This window comes from Gracilinanus agilis, chromosome 3 (genome assembly GCF_016433145.1).
Source record: "Gracilinanus agilis isolate LMUSP501 chromosome 3, AgileGrace, whole genome shotgun sequence".
Taxonomy (NCBI): Eukaryota; Metazoa; Chordata; class Mammalia; order Didelphimorphia; family Didelphidae; genus Gracilinanus; species Gracilinanus agilis.
Genome location: NC_058132.1, coordinates 134,772,020 through 134,787,879, shown reverse-complemented (window position 1 = coordinate 134,787,879; position 15,860 = coordinate 134,772,020). Strand labels below are relative to the sequence as shown.

At 38.3% G+C, this 15,860-nt stretch overlaps 1 protein-coding gene across 1 annotated transcript in view; it reads left to right on the top strand.

Annotated features, from left to right (window-relative positions):
• The first annotated feature begins 328 nt into the window (after window positions 1-328).
• The window catches only part of FRY (FRY microtubule binding protein), a 322,040-nt gene continuing 306,508 nt past the window's right edge, over window positions 329-15,860 (top strand). Inside the window, exon 1 of the mRNA XM_044668276.1 lies at window positions 329-2,477. Coding sequence (XP_044524211.1) covers window positions 2,408-2,477 — 70 coding nt within the window. The 5' untranslated portion in view covers window positions 329-2,407. The remainder of the gene's footprint in view (window positions 2,478-15,860) is intronic.

Sequence of the window (15,860 nt, the reverse complement as noted above, 5' to 3'; positions counted from 1 at the left end):
GTGACCTGAGGCAAATCAACTTAATCCTACTTGCCTCCGTTTCCTCATCTATAAAATGAACCGGAGAAGAAAATGGCAAACCACTTCAGTATCTTTGCCAAGAAAACTCCAAATGGGGTCACAAAGTGTCAGCCATGACCGAACCACCACACTGTATTTCCTGTGCTCTAATGGGGTGGGCACTCCTATCCCCAGCAGTTAATTTCCTGATTTGCTTAGTAGCAAAAAAATTAAATTAAAACCTGGCTAACCTTCTGGTAATGATGAGTGTCTTTCATTTGTACATTATTGTACCTCTGTAGTTACAGAGGTATGAAATGTAGCCTGATACAGTGGATAGAAAGCCTAGCATAGTCAGAAAGGTCTGTGTTCAAGTCTTGTCCCTGAGAGGTACTGGCTGTGTCACCCTGGGCAAGTCACCTAGTCTGTCAGTACCCTGAGTAACTAAGACTGTAACAAACTGGCCGTTGATCTGCACTGGTGAAGGCAGTTTCCCTACTTGGCCTCCTCCATCAATGGGAGTCCAAATCCAGAGCCCAAAATAAATAGACAAACCTGTGCTTTTATTGGTGTTGGAACACCTGGTATGGAAAAGCCCTTCACCAGTGTAGACCAGCAATTAATTTGTAATTTTCAATGCTGAGACATTAGTGACTTCCCTGGGATCAGGAAGCCAGTACCAGGGTACCAGTCAGAGGCAGAGTCCCCAGACCAGCTTTCTATCCACACTGCTTCTCAGTTACTGATGGAACTTTATAAACTGCACTGGGCATTTTCGCTTCCCTGGCTTTCTAGTATGGATTATATCCTCAGGGTCTTTATTTTGATATTATTTGTCGGAGACAAGGATTTGCCCGGTCTTTGCTACGTTAAGTAGTCATGCTCATCGTTTTAGAACATTTTGATTTCTTTCACTGGAAAGGCTTTTAATGACGAAAGCCCTGAGGTAGAGGGCAGGCAGACAAAATAGAAAACATGCTCCTCCTCCTCCCCCTTCTTCTTAGGGTTAGTGGCTAAATCCCGCCTACACAAATGTAGCCGGTCCTTACTAAAGTACAATGCCCTTTTTTAATCCCTCAGGCAAGTGAAATGATAATGTGAACTGTCCCTGCTAGCTGAAATCGGGAAACCTGAGAGCAAGAATTCGGGAAGTCAAAAAGCTATTGTAGGGCAGGGAAAACTGATGCTCTTGTTTCTTGCCCTTGAACATTAGCAAAATAAATAAATAAATACATAAATAAGCGAGATAATTAGAAATGGAAGGCTTGCAAAACAGACCCATTGTGGCGTGGCGTGGCGTGCAGTGAAGATGAATAAATCCACAGAATAAGCAGCCGGCAGAGGAGAGAGACCTCTATCCAGTGCGGGCTGAGGCAATGTGGCTGCTTCTCTCAGTGGTCGCTTTAGAGGGGAAGAGGTGGGGTGAAATAAAAGTGAACATTTGGCTGTGGCCAAGGAGTGGTTACCAAAAATAAAAAAAAATAAAAAAGGTGAAAAAGAAGACGAAAGCCTGTGGGAAAATTGTTTCGTTCCTGATCTGCTAACACTCCCGACCTCCCCTCCTGCATCGAGGCTGACGGATGGATGGGGCTTTTTTAAACGTCACTGCAACCAGATCCACGGGTGCAGCTTCTGCTTTACCGCAGAGTGATGCAGTTGTGTATAATTCAGCATGTGGTGCCTAGAAACAGGCTGAGGGGGAAGTAGCTGACCAGAGGATGCATGCGATGTGCAGGGGAGCCTTCTCTGAAGCGGAGGGAGCGAGAGACCCACGGAACCTGGGAAATTCCGCCAGCTGCAGAGAGGGAGGAGACGTTTCTCAGGGAGGCTTCTAGTTGATACTGTGAGCAGAAGGAAGGAGGTGCTTGGAGCTGGGTCACTTAGCCTCCCGGCCTCTTAAAGGGAAGCAGTTTGGACAGGGGAGGGGAGGCTGCACCCTGGGAGAAGCCCAGCTAGCTCGAGCCCTCCCCTCCTCGCCTTTCCCCACCCCCCACCCCCTTTCCTGGAGAACATTGCATACTGTGCAGATAGCAACTACTCTGGGGGCTGTACCTGTCTTAACCGGAGCATGTGGACAGGCAGCAGGCATTTGGGGCCGTAACAGCCCGGCAATGCAAAGAGCAGCAGCTTTTGAGGGGCTGCAGAGAGAAGCAGAAAATCAATAAAACTAAGTCCAGGAGCTGAAGGAGGAACAGAGGCCAACCATCGCCTGCTTTTTTAGCCTTTCTTAGTATTATTTTTTAATGAGGACTACCTGCCAAGGAGCGAAGAAGCAGATCTGCAGAGCCTTCGTTTCCTCTCCTGACCTCTAGTTTACATCACTAACTGGTGACAGTCACATCTCCATACACAGTACCTGCCACTTCAGCCGCTCAGAATCATAGAAGCGTCTTTGTATGCTGCAGACATGGCTAGCCAGCAGGATTCAGGCTTCTTTGAAATCAGTATCAAATATTTACTGAAATCCTGGAGCAATAGTGAGTAGTAGAAAACTGATCTCTTTTTCATACTGTGTTATGTTTGCTCAATAATGTGGGTAACTCAGATAATAAAATCCCGAATTAGGTTTGGATACTGTTATTGCAAACCCAGGAAGTTTGAAATTTTTTTTGTTTACATCTGTTGTGAAAAAAAAATCAAAATATCAGAGATTTAATTAAGTGCAAAGGCTGTAATGGGATTTCACTAGATTTTGCTTGATTAAATTTTCAAGTTAGACTTGCTTTTAGACTCCCTGGTACATCCAATACCATGCATTCCAGGCAGCATTTCCTGCCTTGATGTTTATTTGATTTGTTCAGGCTTTATCTAAATATTTTGTGAAGTGCTGTTTAATCAAAGGGGTGTGGCATGGCTCTGCCAGTACTTTGTAATTATTTTATTATGGCATTATTGTCTAAGGAAAAAGTACTTGACATTCCCAAATCTGAGATTCATCATTTTGAGAATATAAGGCTATTTGCAGATTCATTTTCTCTGTCTTGCCCCTCTATTTAATATTCAGACTCCTGTGTAGTACTGAAATCTAAGGGAAGAATTCTCTCCCCATACAAAAAAACCACAAACACCCGGATATTTTCATAGTCTAGATAGGGAGTCTTGTAAAATGTAAACAAGTGAGATTCAGATGCTTCCCCATTTATTACAATATTAGCATACTGTGGATTGTGTAGTTATATTCTGAGTCTATCTAAAGATTTTCAAGAATGTGGTATTTCATAAAAAATAATCTAAAAATCCTTGTGATGCCAGAAGATGCAATCAGACCAAAATCAGGCCTTCAGGTGATCCATGATGCCATCTATTTCTGTCTGGAGTTTAAAAAGATAGTGTCATCAGAAAGCTTTGTGCTTATTTTGGTTAGAAGACCAGCAGAAATTTTAGACCTCTTAACAAAACCAGGCTTCATAACTCGGCACATTTTGGAATACAAAACAACGTCTCCTGGAAAATTCTGATATTGGATTATGTACATGTTAATGATCACAGGATATACAATTAATTATCCCCTGCACAAAATAACCTGTGGCAATGATTAATTCCAAGCAAACAAAACCTATGGGTAGAATCCTATGGTTTAATTACTAAGGAAAAAAAAATAAAAACAACAAAAGCATTTCTACCTGGATGATGGGCTGGGATATTCTCTAAATGATAATCATAGAAACCATTTTTTCCAGGGCATTTTGCACTTCTCTTTTCACTATAGGAGTTATCTGTAGCTGTTTTTCTACCATGAGGGTAAAACCATTTGGGAATAATACTGTTACCCAAACATCATTGCTTTATTTGTTATCATCAAAAACTATTTAACTCAGATTCATCACCAGTGTTTTATACATTGTTCCTAAAGAGGAATCTCTGACTACCTTTTGATTAACCTACAGAAATGGGATAATAGAATGCTTTATGACACTGATATAACAGTAAATACCTCCAAATTAACTGTTTTACTATAAAATGAAAGAAATGCCTTGTGGTTTTATTCTCAATGGCTTATTTCAACCCTTATTCAAATACTCTCAAAACAAAGACCAAATTCTACTTATCCATCCATATTTTTGTCATCACATCATTATAAGTAAAATGATGTGACAATATTCAGACCAATGAGATTTATTTTAAAATCATTCTTGCTTGCTTTCTTTCTCTCTCTCTCTCTCTCTCTCTCTCTCTCTCTCTCTCTCTCTCTCTCTCTCTCTCTCTCTCTCTCTCTCTCTCTCTCCCCCTTTCTCTGTCTTCAGATTCATTGCACAGATTCTACAGATCACCCCATTTGGTTTCTCAGTCTTGTCCCTTTTTAGACCAGGAAATGTTTTTAAGTGATGTATGTTTTTCTCTATCGAAAGCATGGGTTACTCAAAACACTGTGTAATGGCCCTCCTACTGCATTACACAAGAGTAAAATTGACATTTCTCTCATCTTCCCTTGTAGACAGATAGGTTTCTTAGCCCTTGCCTAAAAGAAAAAGAGGAAACAAAAGTCTTTACCAAGTCTTTCTCAAGCTTGTTGCAACACTAACCAGCTTACAGCCCAGGATGAGCCTGCTTACTCAATTTTGCATACTTTTCAGTGGCTAGGAGATAAAGGAATTTGTCTTTTCAGAAGACATAGTAGAACACAGAAGCCCCGGGGCTTGAAACTGCTAGGTTTAACCTGGTTTGGGGGAAACACCAGCATATGTAGCTGCCACACTTGCACATGCATGCCTCACATCATATTTTTGGGAAGTTATTGGGCCTGCCCACATGCCTGAGAAAAGAATCAGCTCCCTAATTATATTATAGTTCCTGCCCAACAGTAGTAATATCTGCAAAAGTGCAATTAAAAAATAAACAAAGTATATGTTCATAATTGATAGCATGCCAGAAAGGTGGGGTAGGAAAGTTGATTCCATAAAAGTTTCCAGTTTAAGATTTCGATTAAACTGGCACAAAGTGGAAAGAGTATTTGTGTCCATGTATCTGCACTTGCCTCTTCCCTAGACCAAGTTAATTAAATTAGGCATTGCCTGCCAGAATGCCAGCTTTTTACACAGAGCATTCACTATGTGACTTTTTCCTCCTAAATATTAGAGCTGCAAAGTTTTGACCTGTTGCCCTTTGATCAATGTGATACCAGAGTAAAATACTATCACTACTTACAAACAAAATATTATTTCTACATTACATTGTTCAATCTCTAGATATAGATATATGGATATGTAGATATAGATATAGATATAGATGCATATACCACAACTACCTGAGTCAGACCCTTTATCTAGAATGTCTTCTTCCATTGTCTGCTCCTCTGGATCAGGGTTCATCATCTTCTTCGCTAATTCACATCTACTCAGCCTACCCAGTTAATATTAAATAAAAGAGGAGGCCTCCATGAGCAACTAACATGGTGCAGTAGAAAGAGTGCTAGATTGGAGTTGATCTGGGTTCGAATCCCAGCTGTGCTACATATTTGTGTGACCATGGGCAGGTCCCTACAATTTCCCCTTCTTTAAAATGAGAGGTTGGACAGGATGATCTCCAAGGTCACTGTCAGTTCCAAATCTGTGATTCAAAGCAGTAGATTATATAATAAAAATCCTTCTTGTTTAATTTTTTTTCTCTTCCAAGTTTACCCTTCCAGTTCAGTTTTTTTAGACTCATTTTAAAATGTGTTTGCCTATTTTCATCACACACCAGCTATTCAGGGGTCAGCTAGGAAAGAGGAAGTGGTTTGGGAGTGATCTGGGTAACAGATTTAGACTAACTTGGGGTTTAAAATGTATTGTAAGAAATCCACAGGTATATAATTGAGAGTTGTATTTGTGTCATTTTGCACTTAGGAATATGTTGCTTTGTATTATCCTTAATGTTGGTTTATTGCTGTGCTGCCCCTCCCTGCAGCTACACTGGAAACATATTATGGACCAGTCTTCCTTTTTTTGCCTTTAGTATCTACCCATAATTGTTGGTCATTTTAATATATGCTCATCAGTGAATGAATGAAGGTACACTGCAGAAACTCAGCCAGCAGTGCCACCTTGTTCTTTCTTCCCAATGATTCGTTGTTCTTGTAAAGACTTTACAGCTAGTCTAGTCTCTTCACAATGGGCAAGATCTTCCAACTGGGTATAGGAATGTTTTAGAAGCCTATTAAGTGACTCTTTCAGGTCTGAAGGGGTACCATTTGGTAAATTAAATCCTATTCATAAAGTGCTTCTTCTTTCCTTCCTTTATTTCCCTTTCTTTCTTGCTTGTTTTTTCTCTTTCCTTCCTTTCTCCTCTCCTTCCTTCCTTCCTTTGTTTCTTTCTTTCTCTGTTTCTCTTGCTTTCCCCTTTGGCTTTGTGGTATGAAAGAGTTAATGTGCTTTGCAAAGTCCAGTGTGCCACGGGGAGGCTTCTGCCAATCAGGAGAAATCTGACTCAGCATTTCTGAGTTGTGTTGTTGAGATGAGTTGTGATAATAGCTCTAACTCTTTTTAACCCAGAAATGGAAAATGGTCTGAGACCAAAAGAAATCTTGCTATAGGCAAGTCAGAATTGAAAATGCCACCCCTTAGCGGCAGCCCTCACTGCATTTATTTATTTAGATTATTGATGCTAATGGAGACCTCAGGCATCATCTCAAGGACACTGGTAAGGAGGAGGAAGAAGGGTTTGTGAACATTTTGCAGGGCGGCTGAAAGTGGCTTTAAATCCAGGGCTGATTGAACAGCGAAGGAATCCAAAGGACCAGAAAGTCCAAGTATGTTCCTGAGGGAAGAGCACTTGATTTGGAGCTAGAACCTTTAGGGTCCAATTGTGACCCTCTCAGGCGGTCACCTGAGTGACCTTGGGCAAATCACTGATTTGTCTGGGCTCCTGAGTTTCTTCATCTATGACATGTGCCTTTAAACTCTCAATAAATCTAGGATCCTAAGTGGTTTGCCTTAGCTGAATCTTGATTAAATATTATAACTGCATTCCCAAGGACCCTTCGCTTGCAGTTCTCTTGACCATAAGCAGATACCTGGCTCTATCCTTGGCACTTAGGAGTATACAATAAAGATTTGGTCTCTGTCCACTCTCATGTAGTTTTAGGTGTTATAGAGAAACAAGACAGAGAAACTCATAGTCAGCATAAAGAGATGATAAACAAGAGATCCCATCAGACTCTGAAAGTAGACCATTGCCAGAAAGAGGTATTCTTCCTTCCTTACTTCAGTAAGGTATGTGGGAAGGACTCTGTGGGTTGCAAAGGTGATTAATCCAGCTCCATTTGACAATCATTTAATGAGTGTCTGCTGGTGTCAAGGTGCTGGAAGATTAGAGAAATGGGAAAGTGTCTACAAGTCAAATATAGAGGAAAAATCATTGGACACCCATTCAGAAGACCTGGGTTTGAGTTTTGGTTTTGTAGTTTGCTGATTTTGTTATTTGGGGCAATTCATCTCTCTGAATCTCACTTTGCTGGTCTGTAGAATGGGGGCAATAATACTTGTACTGTCTGCCTCATCAGGTGGTTGTTCAGATCAAATGAGATCACAGGTGTTAAGTACTTTTTGATACTAGTATAAATGAATGTTAAGTGATTAATGAATGTTAGCCCATCCTAATCTGGTAGAGATAGAGCCAGCCTTGGCATCAAGAAAATCTGTGGCATGGTATAGTACAAACTGGATTTGGAGTTAGAAGATTTTGGTTCAAAATCCTATTTCTGCCACTTACTACCATTGTGATCTCAGATAAGTTATTCTGTATCTGTAAAATGAGTCTGGATCAGATGACTTCTAAGGTTCCTTCTAGCTTTTAATCTTTGAACTTGGGTTTAAGATCTTCCTTTGACCCAAACTAGCTTTGTAACCATGAACAAGTCTCTTGTGTCCCAGGCTAGTTGGCCTTCAGGACTACAAATTGCAGAACATCACTGATCTGAATTTGTAGGATTTTCCTTACCTGTATAATGAAATCATAGGCCTGGTTTAAAAAAAAATTATATATATATATATATGTGTATATATATATATATATAGAGAGAGAGAGAGAGAGAGAAAATGAATATGTATATATTTTGTGTATGTGTATAATGTATGTTTGTGTATCTTATAATCTAATCAGGGGGTTTAAACAACTATCCAGCTTTCTATTCAGTTAGTTATGCTTAAAGGGAAAATGTGAAAATCTCCTACAAAAGAGATATAAACCAAGTGTTAGAGGCTCAGAGGAAAGGGAGACACAGATTACTTTTAACTTATGGGAATCAGGAAAGATTTCATAGGAGGAAGAAAGGAACTAGCCAAGCTTTTAGTAAGCATTCTTCTAAGCTTTTTCTAAATATTATTTACCCCTCCCAACAATCTTAAAGAGATGGGTGCTATTACTAGCCCCATTTTACACTTGAGGAAAGTGAGTCAAACGGGTTGAGTGACTTGTCCACAGTCACACAGTTTAGAAGTGTCTGAGGCCAGATTTGAACTCAAATTTTCCTGACTCCAGACTCAGGGCTCTATCTACTCTGCCACCTAACTGTTGCCCCATATGTACCATTAAAGAAGGACTATAATAAATGCTTATTGAGGCAGCTGGGTGGCTTAGTGGGTACAGAAGCAGGCTGAGAGACAAGAAGTCCTTGGGTTCAAAACTATCCTCAAATACTGCTTAGCTATGTGACCCTGGGCAAGTCACTTAACTTCAATTAACCCTAGGGCTCTTCTGCCTTGGAACTGATAGTATTAATTCTAAAACAGAAGGTAAGGGTTTTTAAAAATAAAAAATAAACAAATGATTATTGATGATGAAGATGAAGATCATGAGAAACAATAACTGACCTTTGTATAATGCTCTGAGATTTGCAAAGTTCTATATATGTCCTGAGTATGCCTGTGTTATCAATGAAGGGAATGGTACCCTTCTCCCTTTCAAAATGCATTATTCAGACCCAAATGGTAATTTCTTTGTGTACCCTGCCCAAAGGAAGAATGATACAGTGGATCCAGTGTAGACTTGGAGTTGACTTCCTTATTAGAATGTGAGCTTCCTGAGAGCACAGGAGAAAGGGACAGTCTTTACTTTTCTATTTGTGTCTCCAGTCCTTACGAGGATTAGCTTTGAGTAGCAAATGATCAATTTAGTTTTGAATATATTGAATGTGAGGTGCCAGCAGGATGTACAAGTCAAAATGCGTAGCAGCAGGTCATTCAATATGTGTATTTTGAAATATGATCACATTATGAATGAAACAGATTATAGGTAGTTTGGCTTTTAATATTTTTCTGCTACCATTCACAAATTAGAAATTTCTCCAGAATCACAGATTTCTTATAGACCTCCAGGATACCTTTGTATTACTCTCCTGGCATGACAGTCCTTGACTCATTTACTCCAGATGCAGAATGCCACAGGAATAGTGAAGACTTGATAGGTTCTCCTTATATGATTATCAGTGACATTTAATAGGATTGCAGGACCAGATTAGAAATAGAAAGAGATCATTGAGATCTCTTTGATTGAGTTTTTCCTGTTTTTCCATTTTATAGTTGAAGAAATTGAGACCCAGAAAGGGGAGGGAAATGACTTGCCCAAAGCTCATAGATTAAAAAAATTAAAAAATAAAAGAATTAAGATTCAAATCCAGGACATCTAATCCCAAATACTTCAATTATACTCTGCTGCCTCTACTTTTTAAAAGCTTAGAAGTATTATTATTTATGGTTCTCTTTAAACCAACTTGTGCTAGGGTAGGGTAGTAGGTAGAATTAGTAGCTCAAAAATTAACCCTTATTTTAAAAATACATATGCTCAACACTTTTCCTTAATTACTTTTGCAAATATTTGCTCACAGTTAAAATCCTGCCTAAAAAGGAAACTTTTCCAAACAATCCCTCTAAATTAAAGTGTCTTTTCTCTGTCAGTTATTGCCAGTTTATCCTGTATATAACTTGTTTGTACACAGTGGTTTGCATGTTGTTTTCCTCTATTTCACTGTGAGCTTCTTCAGAGCAAGGACTGGCTCTTGGCCTCTTTGTATCCCCAGCAATTAGCACGGTGCCATAGTAAGGCACATAGTAGGTGCTTAATGAACATTTATTGACTAATGGGTTAACAGCCAGTTTTTTGAACTGTGTGGTTTTTCTTTTTGGGAGTGAGGGAGATAGGAAGAGTTCACTGAGAAGAAATTATAAGAAACATATTGCAGGTGAGTTATGCTTGATATATATTTCTTTAAGATTCTTAATGTTCATTTTATTTTTTAATTTTAGTGGTTTAAGGAAAGAAAAATGCTTCAGGAGCTTTTCAAATCTACATCTCTTCTGTAATAGAGGTGATGCCTATCTTGTTGAATAGAGAAAATTACTTTAATGTGATCTCCTTTAGTTGAAAAGCTGCCACTAACTCAAAATGACTTATAGCAGTAGAGTCCAAAGAGAGCCAGGAATATTGCAATCTGACCATAATCCAGAAATTTTACTTTACTGATAGTTCATCTTTGCCCACATGGAACCATTTACTAAGCTGGTGGCCAAGGAGTGATTGAATTTCCCATTCTTTCCCTCCCTGTCTGACCATGTTGCTGCCTGGTGCAGTCATCATCAAACACTGAGATGGGCTCCAGACTATGACTTACAAGACTTGGACTCTACCATTTACTTTGACCTTGACTAGGTCACCCAAGATGTCTCTAGACCTCTGTTACTCATTTCTAAAATGTGGAGGTTGAATTAGATAATTTATAAGTTTCCTGCCATTTCTGTTCTTAAATCTTTACCTTCTCTCTTAGAATCGATACTAAATGTCAGTTTTGAGGTAGAAGAGTAAAGGTAGGTAATTGTGGTCAAATGACTTGCCCAGGTTCACAGAGTATCTGAGGTAAAATATGAAACCAAGACCTTCTGTCTCTAAGCCTGGTGCTCCATCCACTGGCCCATTTGTTTCCTTCCATTTATGAATCTACACAGCAATCCTATTATTCCCTCATTGAATCTCTCTATCATACCTCTATTCCAAACCTCCTCTTTTCTCTTTAAGATTCCTTTAATTCCCCTTCCTCTCAGAAGAGGATCTCATATCCTACTTTATACAGAAAATAGAGGCCACCTGGGAGTTTTCTCTTCTCTTCTCATATTTCAAAATCCTTCAATACCATCCTCCCAGCCTCTTCTCTTTTGCTTCAGCCTTTGATGAAGGGACTTTTCTGGCCAGGGTCAACCCTTCTGCTTGTGTTCTTAAGTTTATCTCCACTGTTTCCCCTTAGATCACCTTCCTTAATTACTTGCTACCTAAAGACATATCCAGATCACTCCCATCTTCAAAAACAAAACAAAACAAAAATTTCAATTGACCCTCAAACTACCATCCTATGTCCCTCTTTTCTTTAACACCCAGACTCTAAGAAGGAGGCCATCTATATTTGTGCCCACTTCTCCCATTAACTCCTCAATCCACTAGAATGTTGCTTTCAAACTCTTCACCCAACTGTGACTGTTCTCTCTAACATAATTGATAATATCTTTGTTGACAACAGCAACCCCTTTGCAGTTCCCATTCTTTTTTTTGACATCTCTAAGATGTTAACCTAAATATTCTCTCTGCTTTAGGTTTGCATGACAATGTTCTCTCCTGGTTTCCTGCTATCTGACAGCTGCTTCTTGGTATCCTTTGTTTGATCAAACATATCCTACCCCCTCACCATGGGTTTTATGAGTAGCCAAATGGCTTGACTGCTAGAGTCAGTATATAGAGGGAATAAATATGTAGTTGGTCTTTGAATTCACATCTTTTTTATGACAAATCCAGAATTTTTTCAATCCAAAAGTCACCTGATTTTTGAAAACTTGACATCATTCTTGTCTCTTCTTTTTCTACTCTATATTCTATCAATTACCAAGACTTGTTGATTCTGTCTGTACCATATATCTGGCATCCATCCCTAGATAAGGCTCTTAACCTCTCTTTGCCTCAGTTTCCTTATCTGTAAAATTTACATAATAGTCATATCTGCTTTGTAGGCTTGCCTTGAGGTATGAGAGAATATGAGATAATAATTATAAGATGCTTAGCATAGTGCCTTGGTGCAATATAAATGTTAGCCATCATTATTATCATTTAATATATTAATTATTATTACTTATAAAATATTCATAATAATATGTTGTGTGTTTCTATAACACATACGGTATAATATATTAGATTATTCATGTTGTTGATATCTTTGTTACTTTATGATTAGTAATAACATTAATAACATATTATAATAAATAACAAAATCCTGATTCACACTCATTGTTTTTATCTTTGATTAAGGTCTCCTTATGAAGTTAAAGCCCATGGTTTAACCTTAATTACTTAAAATATATAATTAGTATCCATCTAAGAAACATATTGCCTCATGAATTTAGGTTATTGTACCTTTATTCCTCATTCTACTGTTTCTCTTAACCTTTCTAAATCTTGGCTGTGCCATTCCCTTTTTCTGCCCCACTCCCATGTCTCCAACAATCACCCTTTCTTGTAATGCCTTCTGGTCAGTGACCACAATTTGCATACCTGGCTAGCACAAGCCAATATTGCTGTCTCAGCCAGTTCCTGAATTTGTGGATGGCATTTGTGGAATATTACTACATGTTTGGGACTTACCTTACATACATGTCCTCTATACCACATTTGTTTAGTAGAATTGCTACACCAGGGGGCAGCTGGGTAGCTCAGTGAATTGAGAGCCAGGCCTAGAGATGGGAGGTCTTAGGTTCAAATCTGGCCTCAGATACTTCCCAGCTGTGTGCCCCTGGGCAAGTCACTTGACCCCCATTGCTTACCCTTACCACTCTTCTGCCTTGGAGCCAATACACAGTATTGACTCCAAGATGGAAGGTAAGGGTTATAAAAAAATCAACAAATAAATAAATAAATAAATAAATAAAGAGAATTGCTACACTAGAGAACCTTTACCTATAGAAAGAAAGGAAGTCTCATGAAAGATTAGAACTTACATCCTGAGAAAATCATTAGGATATTTTGTCTTCCAGAAATTATACATGAGCTTCCTAAGTAAGCTTTCCTAGAAATCATCTAGTTTAACCTTTTTGCTTTCTCCCAAATCTCCAAATCTCAGATTTACAAGGGACTTCTAAGGTCATTTAGACCAACCTGATCTAAATAAGAATGTCCTTTATAATAGAGCTGACAAGTGATCATCCATATCTTACTCACAGAACCACTAGGGAGGAGGGACCCTTCTCAGGCAGCCCCACTGAGGTCAATAAATGGGACAATGGACAGAGCTCTGATCTTGGAAGTCAAAAAGACCCAAGTTCAATCCAGCTTCAGACACCTACTGGCCTTGTGATCCTGGGAAAGTCGCTTCATGTTGGTCTTCCTCAGTTTCATTAAATGGGGCTAATAATATAGCACTTATCTCCCAAGGTTGTGAGATGGCATATTTCCTTCTGACTTTCCAATTCTACTTTTGGACAGTGCTCAGTTTTAGAAAGTTTCCTTTACATACATCAAAATTTACTCTGATCTTTTTTTCTCCTTGTTCTCCTCTCAGGAGTCAAGAAAGAAGAACACTTCTCACCATTCTTCATTATAGTTCTTCAGTGACTTAAAGAGACCTGTCCTGTCTCTAACAACTGAATACCTTAGTGACACTAGAGAGGAAATATATGTGTATGAATATCACATGATTCTATATTTCCATCTGTTAAGCTTAGTGATTCTCTTTCTTACATTCATATAAATGCAACCTTTCTCATTTCCAAAGAGCGTGTAAGCAGATAACTTAGTCACCAAGAAGTCCAGTTGCTAAGCAATAAAAGTTTATTATCTGCCAAGGTATCAGACTCTTCAAAGAGTCTGATTCCGTTTATCCCTTTCTTCTGTTTAGTCATTTGTTGAGAAGGAAGTGGAAACTTAAGCGAAGTCATTTTCATTTCAAGTTGGTATTTAAAGGGGTTTTTTTTCTAGAAGTCGTTCAAATTTGAATTAAATGTTTTTATTGTTGAATTATGTTTTGAAATATGTTGAATTAAATGTTTTTATTATACCAATTTAATATCTGAGGCTTATTGTTTCCGCCCCTTACTGTTGTGAACCAACTACCAAGTAGTATAACAGTGAAGGATAGGTAATCAGCTTTGAAATTTCTAATTTCCAAGTTAATGCCACAAGCATATGGAAATTTACAATTAAGTTTCCATTAAAAAACTCTGAAAGCTTCAGAAACATTAGACTGATCTCTTTGAGTACAGCCCTTAGTAAATAAATATATGTTTTGGCAGCTTACATGATGAAGTTAAGGCATTAGATTTAACTAAGACAATGGTCTTGTAAAATTCCATTTGTAGTCTTGCATTTATTTCAGAAGAGTCATCAAATCAATAAAATGTCAGCACAGAAGAAGCAAATCAATAATAGAGAAGAGAACAGATCTGGATTTTCTTGCTTAGACTTTCACTGTGTTTGTTTTTTTCTATGACCCATGCATGGACTAGCTTATTTTGTCTTACTATATAAAATAGGCATAGTTCATATTTGCTTTCTTATTATTAATGTAAAAAGTGCTTTTAAAAGCCTGCATGAAAAATGGTATTAATGGAAATGCACTCCAATATTTTATGACACCTCTTCAGTAGCATCATATTCATAGTTAATGTGAGTAATTAATTAAATGTTCATAATTAAAGTCTGTCTGACATGGACACATAATCCCAACTCTTTAAGTTCAGAATCTTTACTTTTTTTGTCTGAAGAAGAAAAAGTTGTATGATTAGAAATCCTATCCGATTATTTGTTTTGTTAATTTTACAAGTTACTGTGGTGATTAACCCCATAAAAAGTCACTAAAAGGGATAATTGGAATCTTAACAAGGTGTCTAATGGCCTCTTAGCTGAAGCCCAAATCCTCTCGATATGGGAATTCCTTAATATGTTCTCCATAGTTGCAATAAAATCAGTTTTTGTAGGAAAAGCAAGGTTTCTTGCAATGCCACAGTTTTATTTGGAAACATTGGCACAGAACAGGAAGGTTATTTCCCAAATTTTTGCATGTAACATGCCTGAGTTAACGTGTCTAGGAACAGCTTGGGGAAATAGGTCATAGAGGGAGGCTCGAAGGTCTGAGAAAAATCTGCCTGAAACATTTAGCTACTCCTTTCATCATGTTCAGCTGATAATTATTGAGTGTCTCAAAGGTGCTTTCGATTAAAATGTTTAAACTAGAGAAGTCTCTTAGGTCAGTAACCTTGCCAGGAAAGTCTTAAGTGGTATGGATTTCAGGATATAAGGACAGACCTTGAACTTGCCCTTCAAGACATCTTATTTAGAACCACTTTCAAAAAGATAAGGATTTCTACATGAAAATGATGGAGCAGTCACAGCTCTCCTCACACCTGGGATGTTACCTTATCATGTAACAATTAAAGGTTCTACTTTTCTAAGCAGGACCCTAGATTCCAAGGGTAACATCTAGGGGCAAGAGGTCTTGTATTCTCAGGGGTTGGTGTAATTCTCAGATGATTTTTGAGTTGAATCTAGCTTCTGATCTCCATCTTCTTCAAGCTTGGGACTGAAATTCAATGCCCTTTGTCCTTATTTTAGTCATACAAAAAAATCAAAAGATGATGGTAATCATCTTACTCTTATATACTGCTCTGTGATTGACATAATATGGCTTTGGATTCCCCTTGGTAGCAAAGCGGTTGGATTGTAGGGCAAATCACCCCAAAACATGCAGTTGAAGTCATTATTTTTAAAGAGCTGAGAAAACTGGCCCATTTTCAACTGAGAAGTAATGTGTTTATTGGTGTATTTAAAAATAATAACTAGTATTTATATAGTGCTTTAAATTTTTCAAAGCACTGTACAAATATGTCATTTGATCCTTGAAACAACCCTAGGTGGTG